The 18,525-nt window shown below is 31.7% G+C and overlaps 2 protein-coding genes across 2 annotated transcripts; both read left to right on the forward strand.

Moving 5' to 3' along the window:
- The first annotated feature begins 4,080 nt into the window (after positions 1 to 4,080).
- LOC124537619 (carboxypeptidase B-like) lies at positions 4,081 to 12,292 on the forward strand. Its single transcript, XM_047114503.1, has 8 exons — positions 4,081 to 4,212; positions 4,423 to 4,627; positions 8,768 to 8,819; positions 9,079 to 9,291; positions 9,764 to 9,845; positions 10,590 to 10,740; positions 11,219 to 11,379; positions 11,626 to 12,292. The coding sequence occupies exons 2-8, from the start codon at positions 4,579 to 4,581 to the stop codon at positions 12,250 to 12,252; spliced, it is 1,335 nt and encodes a 444-aa protein (XP_046970459.1). The 5' UTR covers positions 4,081 to 4,212; positions 4,423 to 4,578; the 3' UTR covers positions 12,253 to 12,292.
- A 1,817-nt stretch (positions 12,293 to 14,109) lies between these two features.
- LOC124537631 (zinc carboxypeptidase A 1-like) lies at positions 14,110 to 17,770 on the forward strand. The gene is made up of 6 exons (XM_047114528.1): positions 14,110 to 14,206; positions 14,292 to 14,325; positions 14,953 to 15,052; positions 15,615 to 15,710; positions 15,924 to 16,142; positions 16,983 to 17,770. The coding sequence occupies exons 1-6, from the start codon at positions 14,176 to 14,178 to the stop codon at positions 17,592 to 17,594; spliced, it is 1,092 nt and encodes a 363-aa protein (XP_046970484.1). The 5' UTR covers positions 14,110 to 14,175; the 3' UTR covers positions 17,595 to 17,770.
- Positions 17,771 to 18,525: the final 755 nt, after the last annotated feature.

Here is an 18,525-nt window from a genome sequence, read left to right on the forward strand (position 1 = left end):
TGCTTGTCAACATATGTTAATAAGCAAACATCGATGATTGATTGTAAGTAAATGTTCATGGATAACTCACTTTTTTACAGTCAAGATAAAATATTTAAATATCATAACTGGGTCCAATGTTTGTTCAGAACACTCACTCTTAACAGTAATCTATATAAGAGTAGGTGGTACCATTATACCGGTGCTATCTCAATCAATGTCACCAAGTTCATTAAACTTAGGTTTGAATGGGCTTCTAAGCTATAGCTGTAGCTACATCTAATTTAAAAGAATATAGGTACCTAGGTAGGTATATTTAAGAAAACTTTTTAAACGAATCCATTTAAGAAATTAAATATAAACAACGGATGTTTAACTTTTTTTTTATTTCGACTGTTAAGTATATAAAGCGTAGAATATGACATTACATAAAGCGTAGTTGAATATAATACAGAAAGCCATAGTAGATTAAGTGTTAACTATATATATGTACAGTCGGGGTAAGAAAAGGTTCGTCATCTTAAGGTCTTTTTTCGTGTGCTCAGTATCAGCGATAATCAGCTTTACCGATCGAGAATGACATATTGCGTCGCAATGATTTGATGTTTAGATTCAAAAGGTACTAAGGGTTTAAGACTTGATAAAGGAATTAATTTGAAAATTGATGTAGGGTAGACCGAGGCGAATCGGATCACAGGGCGAATCGGATCAAAATAAGTTTTTTTTTGATAATTCAAATATCGCATTCACATAGAAAGCACTCAACCGGCGTTTTTCGTCCCTACTCTCACCCTGCACCTCCCGGCATAGGCAGTATTTCGATCCCGCTTGTGGATCAATGTCGAAGCCTCTCGTTAGTGACTCGGACTCGTTAGTTACAGATTTGTGTTAAAACTTAACTACATTGGTTTATATTATTAAGCAGGGTGTCTATATTATAGAACCAATTTTCTTTTAAGTGTAATCTTAGAGGTTAACGACTAAAATATTTATTTCAAAAGTCTTAAGTATGGGGCTAATCGGATCTTATCATCGGGGGCGAATTGAATAACACTTTTAAACTGATTTATTAAATGTTTAAGGTATTATTGATTAATTTTTTATTCATTGTAGATGCTTCGCATGTTCAAAAGAAAGTTTCAAAACTCTGCCACTGCTGGGAATGCTACAAAAGGCTTCGAAAAAACTGGAATATTTCCATTAAACGCCAATGCAATGTCTGACTACAAGTTCATCGGCGATCTAGAGTCAGACATTTTAGAGTCCCCAGTTCAGTCCCCAGGTTCCCAACAAGTGAAAACCACAAATACCCAAACAGTAGCTGTAACAGTGTCATCTGAAAGTTCACAACAATCTGACAAACTCCAGTCTTCCACCTGTGCAGGTGTAGGACAAAATAAGATGAAGAATAAAGCAACGCCTGGGTTAAAAATTTAGAATTCATCAGAGAATACAGAGAGTGTCGAGTACCCCAAGTTAAATCTACGAGTTCCCAAAAGGTGCAGCCACAAGCCCAATCCTCAAGTGTCCAAGCCACAAATACAAAACCACTTGATAGTATAGTGCCATCCATAAATTCACAACAATTTGACGAAGCCCAGCCTTCTATCTGTGCTGAAATAATTATAGAAATTTTTCCATCATCTTTAAAGTCTTCAATTGCTTCTCAAAGATTTTTTAAAGTTTCATAAGACTTTTCTTCTCGAAAGAGAAACAAAAAAGAAATTTAAAGTAGACAATAAAACCAAGGAAAATAAGGAAAAGTTTGTGGGCAAAGAAAATACTTTGAAGAAGATGAAGAATAAAGCAAAGCAAAATATAAAAATTAAGAGTTCATCTGCAAAGCAGAGAGACTGGCAGTGCATTTACTGTTCCAAAATATTCGTGAATCCACCCTCAGAGGATTGGATTCAGAGCAATGCCGGCGAAGAATGGTGTCACGAAAAATGTGCTGATATGGGGGGGATATAAGGACCACATTTATGTGAATTTTATGTCTATAATTAAAATTGATCCCATTATTAATTTTGTACTGATTCCAAAGCTGTAGTGTTAAGAAACCTAAAAGTTTTAGTAACTAATGTGTACGATCCGATTCACCCCGAAAATTGGGGCGATTCGGATATTTTTGTTTTTTTGCTTTTTAGTATCTAATTAAGAGAATATATGTATGATATAAGTTTTCAAATGTTTATTTTATAGCCGATTGTTACTTTTAACATTTTTATTAATAAAAATAGCACTATATAACAATTTAGTATGATTTGCTCAACCTCAAAGAAAAAGTGATCCGATTCGCCTCGGTCTACCCTAGGTTTTCTTATTCAGACTGTACAATGTACATATATTTTTCTATATGAACCTTTAAATATAAAGTTGATATTGATTGTTTCATAAGTGAATATTTAAATATGAGATATAACTATATTTTGCTTAATAATATGTGTAAGGTTTTAATTTACTACAAAGTCGAAATCGATGTGAAGCCCAAGTAATGTTTCATTTGGCAATAAATAATTCCTTTTATGTATAACGGAATATAATTAGAAATAAGTTTTGCGAGTGCCGAAGTAATCTGGGAAATTTGTGTTCAATAAATCAAATTCTTTTAGGATTTAAACAGCATATACTTTGAACATTTTTTCCAGGCTTTGATCGACGAAGATTTTGTTGATCGAAATTGGTTCATTTTCAGCTTTATTTCTTGAAAAATCTCGTATCATAGCTTTATTGTCCAGTTTTCGACTTTTTTTGTCCAACTCCTTTGATTAAAGTCATTTAATACCAATTTTTCCAAGTTCGCTTTACTAAAATGCCGTAATCAGCTAAAACTATTTAATATTTTGATATACAATAACATTTAAGTAATAAAATTACAAGGTTACATTAAAACATTTCAAATGTATCGTCTAAAAAAATATTTTTAGCTAGAATAATAAACTCGTTGGAATTTTTCCAAATATATATCACATTAACCTTAATTAAATCGTTAGTGGTTAAAATTTCCCTTAATTAATTGTACCATAATCTTCATCGACTATGGATAGAATTAGCGAACAAATACGATGAATATTTGAATATATTAAAAAATAAATTATATAACGGCATATCCACAAGTATGAGATTATGTAGATTATGATGATGCTTAGCAATAAACAAAAAACCGGGCAAGTAAGAGTCGTATTCGCAAACTGAGGGTTCAGTACCAACAAAATAATGAAAGAATTACCAGATTTTTTTAAAAATTTGGACAGACAGATCTTCTAAATAGATAGAGGTTCTAGGTCAACGGTAAGTACCTACCCTAAGTTTTAATTCCTTTCTAAAATGTATGGGAAATTAACGGCCAATCTTTAAATTTCGTAGGTTTGGTGTTTTTTCCAGCCTCTAAGGTATCGCATACCGCATCTAGCTATTTGGTACTAATTTAAACTTTATACCTTTTCTTTTTTATTCTTGAACTCTTATTTCAAGAATAAAATTTTCTCGGCGAATAAAGAAACAGACAGACAAACAACAAAGAGACATATATCAGAATTTCATATATTTTCTTTAGATTTACCCCTAAAAAGTGCTCCTCACTTATGAGGCACGAGAGACACAGCATAGTTCTCAACGTTGGTGGCCCATTGGTGACGTTAGATATTAAACTTACTATTTATGACAGAGGCAATGAATATGTGCGCTGGTGACTACCGATCATCGGGTGGTCCCTTTGCCAGTGTGTCAAGCTATTAAATAAAAAAAAATGTATATAAAAATCAAACAACAGGCAATATATCGTAGCACGTGACAAAAGTGAAACCTGCTGTCAGAACCTATACAGTCAACAATAAAAATAATTATGTTTAAAACGGCTAATAATAATTAAAAATGTCTCTACACAAACCGGAACATTTCCAATCAGTAACTAATTGAAGATTGTTTTTACGACTCTCTTTGTTTATGTATGTTTAATTCTGTTACATGAAAATAAATTTATGATTGATTAAATTTTAATACGCTTCAATATCATTTCAATCAAGTTGTAAACAAATGTGGCATTTAATTTGATTATAAAACAATCTACATACCATGTCAAAGTAATATTATCAATTTAATTGTGCGATAAAATTGATCGTTGTAATATAGAAGTTGCATTGTTTTGTTTTCTAACGTTAAACTCTTAAACATCCTCAAATAACTAATTAAAAAAGAAGGCTATTATGTTTGAACCGATTTATTTATCTTTCGGTAAGCACAAATAAATATATACAAAGGGTTTATAATTCGAAGGCATAAACTAAATTTTATTATCGATAATGAATTAATACGTTTGAAATTTACAAACATATTTATTTTAAGACTAAGGGCCTAATTGGAATTAAGTTTTATTTACTAAGGGCAAAGACCTTATGATGTTGATCGTGATAATTAGAATAATAATTGTTTTTTTTTTGGAAGATCTTGCAGAAGGTTAGCCATTGCGCATGCGCGATATCTCAGTCAGCAGCGGTACGGTGAGACGAGTGCATGGCTGCGCGACCGTGATATTATTTATTTATTTAATCACAAATTTGACGGTCGAATAAAAAATAAAATCAATCGTATCATATAATCATGTGCTTGAAAAGTTTAAAAATTACCAATTGGATCGTGTTCTATTTCGGTAAGTTATTTTTAATTAATTAAAATGTTACAAATAATTTTAAAATAACTTCTTTGAATTTAAATATTAATATATTTTTTGTTTTAATGTTTAAAATTATACTTTATAACGGTTTTAAATAGATTAGATCTTTACCGAGTCTTGGTTTGTATCGTCATTTCACTCTAGTTACTATAAATAAAGTACTTTCTCCGATGCAATTCAAGCGGGATTTTTTGAGGTTACACAGACCTACTTTTGTTACAATAATAAAAATAAGCAACACATAACAGTGAATACAAATGTTTTTAGATTTTGATGATAACTATAACCTTTATATAAGAAAAAAATCTTTATACATTTTAAAGTATTCGCTTAAAGAAGTTCTTATATTTTTTGACTAAAAAAATAAATTAATTTAAGCTTAATCTGTGGTCATCATAAAATAATAAAACATTCACTACACACAAACAAAGGATATTAAAATAGGACATTTCTTGTGACTTTAAATATTCTTCTAGTTACATTAGATGGTCGTACTTTATTTCCATATTATAGATATTTTCTTACGATCTTTAAGTTGTTGTAAATTGTTTTACTTGGTGTTTAACTTTTATCTAAATAATTGCAGCTCGTTTAATATAAGCCATAAAATACCTTCATTATATTTTTTGCCTTTAATGCGAATTTAATAATATATAATGATAGTTTTTGACAATTATGAATAGCCCCATTTTTTTTTAAATGTTTAAATACAGGTACTATAAATATATTTATATTCAATTTTAAAATGTATACCAATCATATGTTTACTTCAAAGTCATGTCACTTTTTACTCATATTTTCAACTTATTTTTCATATGAATATATTTAAATAAAACAAAATATTATTTGCTGATTAGTTAATGTTAAATAGAGTATATTTGCTCTAAAATCGCAGACTTTTTTAAATAACACAATTATAACTTCAATCAATACTATTGTTAATTATACATGCATACATATAAAAAAATTATCATTATTCTCAATTTGAGTGTGACTAAAGTTTTTTGATAAGATCCATACGGAATTAACATTTATTTAAAATAAGATTCGTTGAAATTATTACAAAATAATCTTATTACAAAAAATCTGCACAACTTTACGCGCTACCAAGAATTTCGATGAAGTTTCATTGTAAAATAGTCCGTCGTCCAGATAACTTAATTAATATTTAAGAAGAGAGTAGGATACTTTTTATACAAGGAAATTTTGTACTGGAGTTGAGTGAATTGATTCATTGTTCAATCTAATTCTAGGCAAACGGAATAATAACGCAAATGTTATGTGTCGATATAATTAAAAATTAAAATCGTTATCATATTTTCAATATTATACAAATAATATGGCAATCTAAATAATTTAAATTAAGAACAATTTACAAAAGTTCTGCAACAGAAAGGCGTCTATCTTAAGGAATGATAATGTCCTTTTAATTGAATCTTATAAAAAAAAATAAGTTTTTAGAATAATAAAACAAAAGAGGTTTAAACACCGTATTCGTTTATATAACACATTTAAATGAAAATGGCCTCATTACTGAATGACCTTCTTGACTTAAAATCATCAACAGTAACGAAATCGAAGCACATAAGGATTGTTATTTAATTTGATTTAATTAAATAACAGGAGCCGGTATGAAACTCTGTGGGAACTCCTTAATCCTTCAAACCAAACCACTTTTGATTATTTCCTTTATATTTACGAGATATAGTTATATCGGAAAAGGTCTTTAAGACTAGAAAGGCTATGTAATCAAAGGTCTATTTTCTATACGGACATTGTATGAAAGCACAGTGATGCTTATAGCTGGAGATGTGCAGTGCTATGGTTACTTTCACTACCTAAAACGGTCCGGTGGTTTAACGTATCGCGAACAATTAAATATATAGATACATATTTTTATACATAAATACCCGATTGAAAAATAAAAATAAATATGTCAATGAAAAGACAAAATTCATTGCCGTAATTAATAATAATAATAATTTAATCTCTCCAGGATGAACGGTCCTCTCCTTTTAAGGAGAAAATTTGGATATATTTCACAGCGATGTTATACTACATATATGCTTGGTGGCAGAATATAATTCTACACGTGTAGGTTTCTTCACAATGTTTTTTTTTCACGTTCAAACATATCGTTTAAGAATTAATTAATCTTCAAAGCCAGTATTATTTGTGATTATCTGGTGGTATGCATGCAAATAAATAATTAAATATAATAAATTGTGTCCAATAATCGAGAACCGAGAACTGAGATGACCCAGTGGTTAGAAGGTGTGCATCTAACAGATGATTTCGTATTCAAACCCAGGCAAGCATCACGAAATATTAATGTGATTAATTTGTGTTTATAATTCATCTCGGCCTGAACGGTGAAGGAAAACATGTCTTATTTCTTTGTTTGTAGGTAAGTGTAATTGTCTAAGAAATCTGCCATATGTGTCATCCACAGAATTTGATTTGTGTCTTTATATTGTATAGATACCTATCTATATTGATTAGATATTTATTTTTTATATGCGTAACTTTAATATTACTATTACAGTTAAGATCTTTGTGTTAGGTATCCATATAACTTATTTCTATAATTCAGTTCTAAGCAGTTTTTATATAACTATATACTTTAAAACAATTTATTCAGATTAATGATACAATTGTTGTGTCATTCTGACAAGAACGGCTGGCGATTGCTGTTATTAATATCGTTACTAAACTAGCTTCCTGGCTATTCTTTTACAATAATTGTAGTAATTTTTAATAACATCACTTGCTAGTTGATGATGTAAATTTACTGTATATTTTATATATTATATGTATGTAAAGGTTTAACAACGGATTTAACAATCACATAAGAGGTTAACCAACATTCTTAATTTCTTTGGATTGGTTCTCATCCTATTGAACAATAACTTACTTAACTTTGTGACTATAAATTATGTCTATTTAATTTAATATTTGATTCCTGTTAATATTTTCATTTATGATATTAAATAAATATAATGAAATCTACTGCACAATTTTACAATTAAAATGAATGAATCCGACTAAGGTAGATCTTAAGATTAACGGCTTCACACAAATGTACGAACAAGAAAACTCTTGAGCTTCATACTATTCTATTAGAATACATGGGTAATTAACATGATAATTCAAGCCGCTTTTTATTGCTACTGATGCTCAATATGGAATTCTTCTTAATATTAAAACTACTCAGAAAAAAAAACCATCTCTCAAAGAAGTTATAATTAAATATAATACGTGGAAGTCAAAGCGACGTAGACGCAGTAGAAATGCTACAGATAATTAAGAATTTAATATAAAATTTCTCCAAACACAACTCGGATCAAATAAAATAGAGTAATATTTGATCAAAGGACCGCCATGGCTTCATTCCATAGAGCGTTGCAGTTAATTTGAATCGAAAAATTCCGTCTTTATTAAATTAAAATTATCGGGGATTCAGGCGATCAAAGAGCGATTCTAATGACATCAATTGCTTCGGAATTGGTCCACGTCGGAAGCCAGATTGTACCCGGCCGTTTTAGGAAACGCTCAATTACAAGAAGCCAAGGAAAAACGATAAATGTCGCCGCAAATTAAAGAATCGTCCCACTTCCAAGCAAATACTGCCTTAGAAATTTAAGTCGCTACCGTCGCCTCCTAATGGCGTGTTTTTAAAGAACTACCTTCGACTCTCGGGCCCATTAAGGGGAATTACGGGATTTGGCTCATTTATTTATACTTACACGTGTAGTGGGTGTATATCGATTCTGTTATGCAACGACCAAATTGTATGGTATCATGATATTGTATAATTATTATGTCTTTAAGATCGTAGTAAACTAAAATAAAGGTTTTTGGATTGACTCAATATGAAAGAAAGTTGCTTTTTAATGCAGTTTTCATCAATAGGAGGAGGACGGCTTATAAACCGAAAGAAACAGGAGAATTTAAATTATCTTAGATTACTATACTTATACTTACTTATTATAGAAAAGTTGTATATTAAAGCTTGTTTCAAATAAGAATATAATGTGTTACGCAAACATATTTTATATTTAAACTCAAACTAACTTAAAATGTACAAAACATACATCATAAAATCTTATTTTCCAGGTTTGGTGGGGTTATTTTGGCAAGTGGAGTGTGTAGACAACAAATATGACAAGTACGTATACCACAAAAATATAGTCGTAAGATTACTATAATATATAATAACATATTATACTTTACGTGTATTGTGGTAGCTATCATGTCATGTATCATGTAATGAACATTATGACATTACTTGGATTTTTTAATATCTAAATGCAATTTTTTATATTTGTTCATCTCTACTTTTAAGAACGTTTTAGCTCTATGGTTTTACTTATAACTGTTCCGCTATATTCATTAACGGATCGTAATACTAAACTATGTTGTTTCAGTTATACCCTGATTAAGCTTTACCCAAACGGTATACAGCAAATCGAAGCATTGAAATATCTAGAAGTACCCGAGCATGAAGTTGAAATTTTGAAGAAAAGTCGAAGTTTCAATGATAGCACTGATATCTTAGTATCGCCTAATGACATACCGTTTGTCAAGCAATTCATTAAAGATGAAAGTTTGATTTATGAACTCAAACGTAACTATGGAAGGTTAGTAGTACTTTAAATAAAAAAAAATAAAAAAAGTAAGTAAAGCCTGTAAATTTCTTACTGCTAGGATAAGGCCTCCTCTTCCATTAAGGAGTGGGTTTGGAACATATTCCACCACGCTGTTCCGATGCCGGTTGGTAGAATACACATGTACATATATAGTATTTATATGAAATTACACATGCAGGTTTCCTCACGATGTTTTCCTTCTCCGCCGATCACGAGATTAATTATAAACACAAAATAAGCACATAATATATATATATAGTGGTGCTTGCCTGAGTTTCAACCCGCAATCATCGGTTAAGATGCACGCGTTGTAACCACTGGACCATCTCTGCTCGTACTTTAAATAAAATAAAAACATTTTTTTTTTAAATATACTCAAGTATGCGAATAAATTGGGCGCGGCTTTATGCAAGTTATAAGGTTTGTTTAGTTAATTATATATGTTTTTTATTATATATTTTAGGATGTTTGAGAGCGTTGAGCGAACGCCAAAAAGAAGAATTCTACGAGGATTTAGTATTTACGAATACCATTCGTTTTCCGCTGTAAGTAAACGTCACTTTTCGTATACGTTTTTTATAAAAAAAATTAAAGTACTCAAGTCAAGAGTACGTCGTACGTACGTACGTCAAGCATCAGAATCATTGAAAAAGTATCTAATTGATTATGCATATAGTATAGTAAAACCTAACTCCTTCATAAACACAATTTTCATACCGTACAAAATGCTTACTAATTTCAATTAACTTTTCGTATAGCGTATGCAAGTAGCATTTACGTACTGAATCAGGATATTTATGAATTAAAATCAATTTCTCTATTCGAGATTAGATTTTTTAAACAAAATACTAAACTTTATCACAACGACTGACGGTTATATCTATACATATAATAAAATTGGAGTGTCTGTAATATTAAAATAACCCTTTTTTACTCAATGCAACATTTTTTACTATTTTTGTCTGTCTGTCTGTTTGTTCCGACTAATCTCTGGAACCGCTGGACCGATTTTAACGGGACTTTCACTGGCAGATAACTGATATAATAAGGAGTAACATAGGCTACAATAATATTTTTTTTTAATTCAAACGAGTACATGATTCGGTCACGGTCTCGAGAACAGTTAGAACATAAACACAAACTAAAAAACTCATTCTCCAAAAAATGACATGTTCTTTTGCGAATAAATTACGTACATACATATGTATTTGTTATTTTGCGTTACTTGTCTTTTGACTTACGACATATTGAAAATTCAAATAATGTTAGAGTTTACTAATCGTCTCCAGATCCAGGAATATATAGACAATTTGGCAAAACGACAATCAGACTTGGTGAAACTTCAAAACTTAGGAACCAGCTATCAAGGACGACGAATGAAGCTCGTTAAGATATCGTCAGATCACAGCGCACAGAATCCTATCATATTTGTCGACGCTGGTACGAATATGACATTGAATATACATTATGAAATAAAAAAGAACACGAAAAATTTATAGATAGATAGGTGAAGATATTACCTATCTATAAGATTAATATTATTGAATACGACTTTTTCCTTGATTTTGAAAACAAATAACATTTTTTTTTAAATTCAAGGTAGGTAAATGTCTTAATATGAGAGGACTAGTATGAATTGGTTCCGAGTACTTATAAAGCAACATAATGTATACAAATATTTATTTTTGTTTTCGAATACGCCGTGTTATTTTGTTCCCATGAATATTTCTTGGAACGAAAATATATCTTAATTGTTTTTTGTGCTAAATATTTCCACGCGAAATTAAAATTGATATTAATAACACTTTAAGTGAGTTTCGTCATGATTTGATCCAATTACTCACAATACTGTATCATTTCAGCGCGGGGTCTTCGTCCCGTTTCAATAACCAGTTAATCTTTAATGATTCATTGTCAGGTATCCACGCCCGCGAGTGGGTGGCGCCAGCGATGGCTCTATACCTGATCCACAGGCTGGTCAACGACCCCGATGCCCGTAAAGAGCTGGACGGAGTGGATTGGTACATCCTCCCGGTTGTCAACCCTGATGGATACGAGTACACACGCACTAGTAGAGCGGTCAGTTATATTAGTAGTTGTTTTCGTCAATTAGTTTATACAGCGTCTTAGGAAGCTTTTTTTTTAATTTAGTTTAATTATGTTTCAACTTAATAACATTCTCCGAATTACCGTTTGTTGTGATCTTTTTTAAGATTTGAATATTCACTTTGCAATTTTTGATATTATTAATAAATATTGACTTACATTAATTGTTTAAATTTGTTTAAAAAAAATAAATTAAATGAATTGTTTCAAATTTTGCAGAATCGTTTATGGAGGAAGACAAGATCAAAAAACTCTCAGTTCGAGTGTTTTGGAGTTGATGGTAACCGTAATTATGGTTTCAAATGGGCTGTTAGTGGAGTCTCTACTAATCCTTGCGATAAGGAAACTTACGCTGGACCGAAACCTTTCTCCGAAGTAGAAACACAGATGGTCAGAAACATTATGATGGAAAATAGCAAAAGAATGAAATTGTATGTTTCGTTGCATTCATACGGTCAGTATTTAGTTTACCCTTGGGGTTACACGGGAGATTTCCTGCCAAAGGAATGGAAGAGATTGGATACGATGGCAAGAATAGTATCAGACGCGGTACAAAAGGCTGGTGGTCAACCCTTCAAAGTTTTAAGTGCTGGAAAGTGGTATGCTGCCGCTGGTGGTAGTGATGACTTCGCTTTCGGAGCAGTTGGTGTACCATATTCTTATACAATGGAACTGACAAATGGTTTTGAATTCATATACCCTGAACGACTTTTACGCGTAGTCCTACCACAGTACTACGAAGGTTTCAGAGCGTTCGCGACGCAAATCAAAAAAGAGTTCTGCTCAAAATATATTGGACACAGATGTAAGAATAATTCGCCAGAAGAATCTGAAACGAACAGCTAAAATTATTACGAAAAATTTAGGGTTAATAAATAAATTAAAAATGAAACTATAGTATTTTTTTAATCACTACATAGTATAAAACAAAGTCCTCCGCCGTATCTTTCTGTCTATCTGTAAGTACCCATTAAGCTTAAAAATTACCGAAATAATTTTCATACAGTATTGGTTATAATTTATCTATTTTATTTATGAGTCTCCAACAAAAGATACAGACTTAATACATATTCTTAAAATAAAACAGTATAAGGGTTACACGAGTTATGTGCTCCTTCAATAATAGGAGACCATAGCATGCATAGCAAAAAATATTTTTAAACACAATGATAGATTGATTAATAGGATGCTGATACTATAAAACTAATTAGGGTTTTTTTTATAAAGTGATTAGAATATGACGATTTTTGCTAGAAATGTCGGACAAAATAATGACGGCTGAGAGCTTTACCAGCCTCCAATAGAGTTATGTATGAATTGCAAGATAAATATTCTTCTAGCCGCGTAAGCCCCGGCTGGATAGCTAGTTCAGAAGTAAGAAAACCAGCAAGATTAATGTGGAACGAACGTAATATTAGAAGTAGCTTAAATGAAAAAAAAAAAACATATTTTAAGTATGGAATTCAATAACATGTACCGTTAACTTCATATTTTCCTCGAGCACGAAGCCGAGTCAATATTGCAAGGATGCAATATCTAGAAAATATTTCGTTGATATTCCGATTTACCTTTAATTTTCCAACTGAATAACCATCTGATATGGCTTTAATACCTCTGGCGAAATTCATTACGTATTTTGAAATATTAGGAGCGAAATTGAAATCTTATATTTAAAATTGGAAGCTTGTAAATCGTCTCGAGATTAATCGATTTGGCAACCTATTAATCGATTAAATTGAAATTGACATATGTATGCGTTTTTTACTATCCATTTTAATTGTAATTTGATAGAGCCCTAACATACGAACTTCTATATTGTTCATACAATCGGTATGACAATATAAACACTGGCATGGCAAAGGCAACTAACTAGTTTTAGATATATATAAAAATAATGAATACTTCGTCTAACGTTCCTTTTATTTATTTGTAATCTCCTGGCAGGATATCATATAACATCAATATTAAAAATATATTCAAATCATTATTAACTTGGAAAGACCTACCAAAGATTATATATATCGAAGTTAATAAATTAAAGAAATGTTCTTATGTAGATAACAACTCACTTCGAGAGTTGTTATCTACATAAGAACATTTTTTTTTATTTAATTTATAACATCTACAGGCTCACAGTTACCCGTGCCTTTTTTACATTCTACTTTTATACATTTTGGCGTTTTATAATTTTTATTTTTACTAAAAATCAGCAGATCTTCGCTGGACCAAGCTTGTTGTCTTCTTGGAAGACGTGGCCCAAAGTGACTTTTTAATATAACTATTCATAGGAAAATTTTAAAACAACTGCAATTTTTCACTATAAATAATAATGGAAATAACGAAGGCTTAACCGAGTTCTTACATTCGTTTGTGCGGCTTTACTTCGACTTTACAAAATTATAAATGTTACAAAATTAAAATCAAATATAACTGTATATATAATACTAACTGAACCCCCGGCTTTAAACACGCGATATTTATAATTTTATAGCATATACTTTTTTTACATTACTTTTTAGTTATATGTTCACCCTTGGGGAAGTATAAAAAATAGCCTTTGTCTTTCCACTCAACTCGAACTATCTCCATATCAAATTTAATCTAAATAGTGGCTTAATTGTGGTAACAGACAGTTACTTTAACAATAATATTAGTAGCAATGTAGAGGCATTTGAAACGCATATAAAATTATACTAAAGCTATATAGTATTTCACAAACTTCTACATAAGTTATGAACGATATTTATAATTTTGTACGTGTAGCATACAATGTATTTTATACAAACTATAATTTTAACAGGTAACTCGAAATACATTACATGTTTGTAATGAAATTTGGTTATATCGTCTGAATGTAATATGATAATTTAAATATTTAATTTTAGTTTTCCTGGAAGTGACTAAAGGGGAAGTTTGTGGGTGAGCAAATAAAAAAAATATATGTATATTTGTCTTTAATGCAAGTAAAAATAAATCATAATCCGTGTTTATACGTGTAGATATATAAATAAATAAATATAAATATGTGGCAACATCACATACATTACTCTGATCCCAATGTAAGTAGCCAAAGCACTTGTGTTAGGGGAAACCAGAAGTAATGGCGGTACCACAAACACCCAGACAACATAGAAAATTAATGATAATGTTCATCGACTCGGCCGGGAATCGAACCCGGGACCTCGGAGTGGGGTACCAATGAAAAACGGTGTACACGCCACTCGACCACGGAGATCGTCCGTATCATCATCATTAGCCTACTGCTACCCACTACCTATATATAAAGAGTAGATATATATTTCAGTTTAATGCATTTTTTATACTTTATTTTATTAATCAATTGATTAATTAATTACATTGGTCAACACCATCCCTCATTTTAATCCTATTTTTTTTATTTCTCCGTGATAAAGAGAGATTAAACGTCTCGTTCCTTCGATACGTATAACACACAAATATTGTATTATATTTAATAAAATACCTTTCTGTTTATAGCATACTCTTACAGCTGTATATAATAGGGCTTACTAAATAACTTTTTCTTAGATGCAAGTCAATACGACCGTGTTACAAAAGAATGTTAGACAAGTTGCTTCTCGACGATGAAGATGCTTGTGTGGAGAATGTATCCGTCGGTGTCAATACTGTTAGTTATGTTTTTTATTGTATATGTATATATTCATGTTAAATCCGAATGAAATACTTGCATCCCACTAATATTATAAATGCGAAAGTTTTTTGAGGATGTATATATGTTTGTTACTCTTTCACGAAAAAACTACTAAATAGATTTGGATGAATTATAACAGTAATATAGGTTATACATCAGAATATAATGTCGGCAACAATTTATAACGATTTTATGTAATTTGGTCATAATATAACGATACATATCAAATAGCCGTGCGAAGCCGGGGCGGGCCGCTAGTACCATATATATCTTATTAACATATGATTAAGTTGTGTTAGTTTTAAATATGCGTTTTAATAGGCTTTAACGTCAGTTAAAGATCGATTGGTGCACATTTGTTATCTACATGAAATATAATTTATAAATATTATATTTCTACACGCACAATGCATGCAAAAACATATAAAGCTAGTTTAGTTGATACTTATGAAATTATTTGTTAAGGAACACTATAGAAAATAACACATAATAACATAAAAATAAACATCCTTTATTTATTAAATATTAAAATTTTCAGGTAACAATATTTTTGAAAGCAATAAAATCGTATTGTTCGAATACTGTTAAAGTTTACGAGAATTTAACAACAACTGAAAATAGAAATCTTTATGAGGTTTGTATACATACAAAAATGTTTTTTTTTAATTTATAAATAACTGAATAAACTTAATGGTAGATATGATCGTTACCCTTTAATTTTAAGTTTAATTGAATTGGATGATTCCTTAAGTACAATTTCTTTAAGGACAAAGTCATGCAGATTTTTTTCAATCCCAAAAAATAGAAAATTGGATATATTGAAATCTATTGTAAGTTTTAATTTCAGGTTGTGATAAATGGTACAAAACCTAACGTCAAAGAGGATGAGACATTACCGGTCATAGTCTTAGACGCTGGTCAAGACGCTGGCACTGAGACCGTAGCCTTCGCGTTGTACGTCATCGAACAACTCCTAGCTTGTGCTGAAAATAGAGACATGATACGTAACGTTCGATGGGTTATCCTACCTTCCTCCAATCCTGATGGAACCGAATATTCTAGAAATGTTAGTTTTCTATAAAAAGTTCTTGTATTTAAAAAAATATATGAACCTAGTGCGAGTCGAGATGGCCCAGTGGTTAGAACGCGTGTTGGTTATCTTAACCGATGATTGCGGGTTCAAACCCAGGCAAGCACCGCTGTTTCATGTGCTTAATTTGTCTTTATAATTCATCTCGTGCTCAGCGGTGAAGGAAAACATCGTGAGAAAACTTGCATGTGAAAATTTTCATAGAAATTCTGACACATGTGTATTCCACCAACCCACATTGGAAAAGCGTGGTGGAATATGTTCCAAACCTTCTTCTCAAAGTGAGAGGAGGCCTTTAGCCCAGCAGTGGGAATTTACAGACTGTTGTTGTTATGAACCTAATATTTTTATTTACACCCCGGAGATTCAGAAGAATTTCCCAATTTAAGTATTCCTTGTATTTGCTGAGAACCAAGTTCTTCAACATCAATTTCTGAGAATTATCGTTAAAATAACTGTCCTAACTGTTTATCGACAGTTATATAGATTAAAAATAATAATATCATGCAAAACCTTAGTGGCTAATTTGCGAGAATCTTAACCAAATATTGCGTGGTCGAACTTTGAAAAGCGTCACTATTTTTGTTCCCAATTTGTGTTCATAATTCCTTTCCAGCTCAAATAAACGCTACATGTGATACATCAACCCACATTCAAGTAGCGTAGTGAAATAAACATCAAAAATATTCCCTAAGTAGAGGCAAACACCTCGTTAGGGACTTTTTCAAATCTATAAATGTTGGTTGGAAATAAAAACTTGAGATGTTTTTATCAAATTATGTAACAAATTCGACTAAGAGCTGTTGTATTTTACAGGAGATGGAAACTTGGAGGAAGAACTGTAATAATATTAATACAAAGTCATATGGAGTAGATGTAACTAGAAATTTTGATGAATCGTGGAATAATTGCCCAGCCAATAAAAATATATTCTCACAAAAATACCCTGGCCGTGTACCAAATTCGGAAAATGAGACTATATTCATAATGGAGGTCTTAAACAAATATAAAAGCGACATTAAGACATACGTTTCCCTGCGCCGCGACGGCCACGGTATATTTTATCCTTATGCTAGCAAAAATATTACCTTTAGTTCAATAGAAAAAGTCAAGAAGAGGGCTGGGGACGTAGCCGCTAAAGTTAATCAACGAGCCGGCGGCCTTCAGTGGTTTGTGAATGATAGTATCTTCAATATGAATCGAGAGGCACACTGCGGCCATAGTGTTGATTATGCCATTAATAAGCTCAACATTCCGTTTTCATTCGAAATGCGTATATTCTCGAAAACCGATGACGAAATATTGTCAAATTTTCAAAGCTTACCCAAGGGACATGAAGTGACGCTAAGAGCGGGATATTTCAGTGGCATCAGAGAAATATACAACTCAATAATGAACGAAAGGAAACAAAAAAAGCAAGCGAAATAAATTTACTAAAATCCATTGAAGGTTTTTATGTAAGCATACCTATTATTTGCACCTGGGATATGTAGGTCAGGGAGTATGCGATGATTTTTGCGTGAGGAACGTATTTTTTACGATAAAGTTCCTTTGCTGCAAACGTAGCATAAAAATGTTGAATTAGGTCAAAATTATGTACCAAAGCTGGCATCTATTATGATACAATATTTATTTACTACATAATGGTATATCTACGTTGTAGGAGTCACTCTTCCACTTTTCGGTAGGATGTCGGTCATGCGCGCTGGTGGACGAGCAGCGCGCGTGCGCTAGGGGTGGGGCCCGTGTCCGTTCGGCCCGCTACCACTCTGTAGTCAGCCGCGGCGGCGGCGGCGCGTCTTCTCCTAACTTCTCTCAACACCTGCACTGCCTAGTATCGCGATAACTCAGCCGCCGTCCGCGCTCTAAACTAACATTTTATCATTCGTTTCGTTTATTTCTCGTTCAAAATTTCTTTGATTTCTTATAGAAGATATTATTTCCGGTGATTTTATATTTTTTAGTTTATTTAATAAGTAATAAAATTTTAATAAAATAAAAAAAAATAAAAATACGATTTTTGATTGGTTTTTATAATATTTCGTTGTGTCAAAAATCGCCGCTGGCCGTGTCCTGAACCGGGGCCGTTGTAGAGGATGGTAAGTAAAAAATAACCCGACAAATAATTTCAGAAAACGCTGAGATACGTCCCCAGTCAGCTGATTCTCAAACTACGTATTCGTGGCTTACACCCGGAAAAGGTTAGTACTTTGTAGCGATGGGCGGAAGGCGTGCCGGCGGCAACAGGTTGCAAGGCTTTGCAGGCGTCGGGAAATAGTCAACGCCCGCTGAACATATTAATTTTATAAACTTCAGATAAAGTAGCAAGCCAGGCGTTAAATACGAATTGAGACGATAG

The sequence above is a fragment of the Vanessa cardui genome, chromosome 18 (genome assembly GCF_905220365.1).
Source record: "Vanessa cardui chromosome 18, ilVanCard2.1, whole genome shotgun sequence".
NCBI lineage: Eukaryota > Metazoa > Arthropoda > Insecta > Lepidoptera > Nymphalidae > Vanessa > Vanessa cardui.

What these genes read in the sequence shown, in the direction of transcription:
- LOC124537619 (XM_047114503.1), top strand. Translation starts at nt 4,579, where the DNA reads ATGTGCTTGAAAAGTTTAAAAATTACCAATTGGATCGTGTTCTATTTC. An exon ending in CTCAAACGTAACTATGGAAG is followed by an intron (nt 9,292 to 9,763) that starts GTTAGTAGTACT and finishes TATATATTTTAG; the next exon opens with GATGTTTGAGAGCGTTGAGC. An exon ending in ACACACGCACTAGTAGAGCG is followed by an intron (nt 11,380 to 11,625) that starts GTCAGTTATATT and finishes CAAATTTTGCAG; the next exon opens with AATCGTTTATGGAGGAAGAC.
- LOC124537631 (XM_047114528.1), top strand. Translation starts at nt 14,176, where the DNA reads ATGTATTTTATACAAACTATAATTTTAACAG. An exon ending in ACAAACTATAATTTTAACAG is followed by an intron (nt 14,207 to 14,291) that starts GTAACTCGAAAT and finishes ATTTAATTTTAG; the next exon opens with TTTTCCTGGAAGTGACTAAA. An exon ending in AAAATAGAAATCTTTATGAG is followed by an intron (nt 15,711 to 15,923) that starts GTTTGTATACAT and finishes TTTTAATTTCAG; the next exon opens with GTTGTGATAAATGGTACAAA.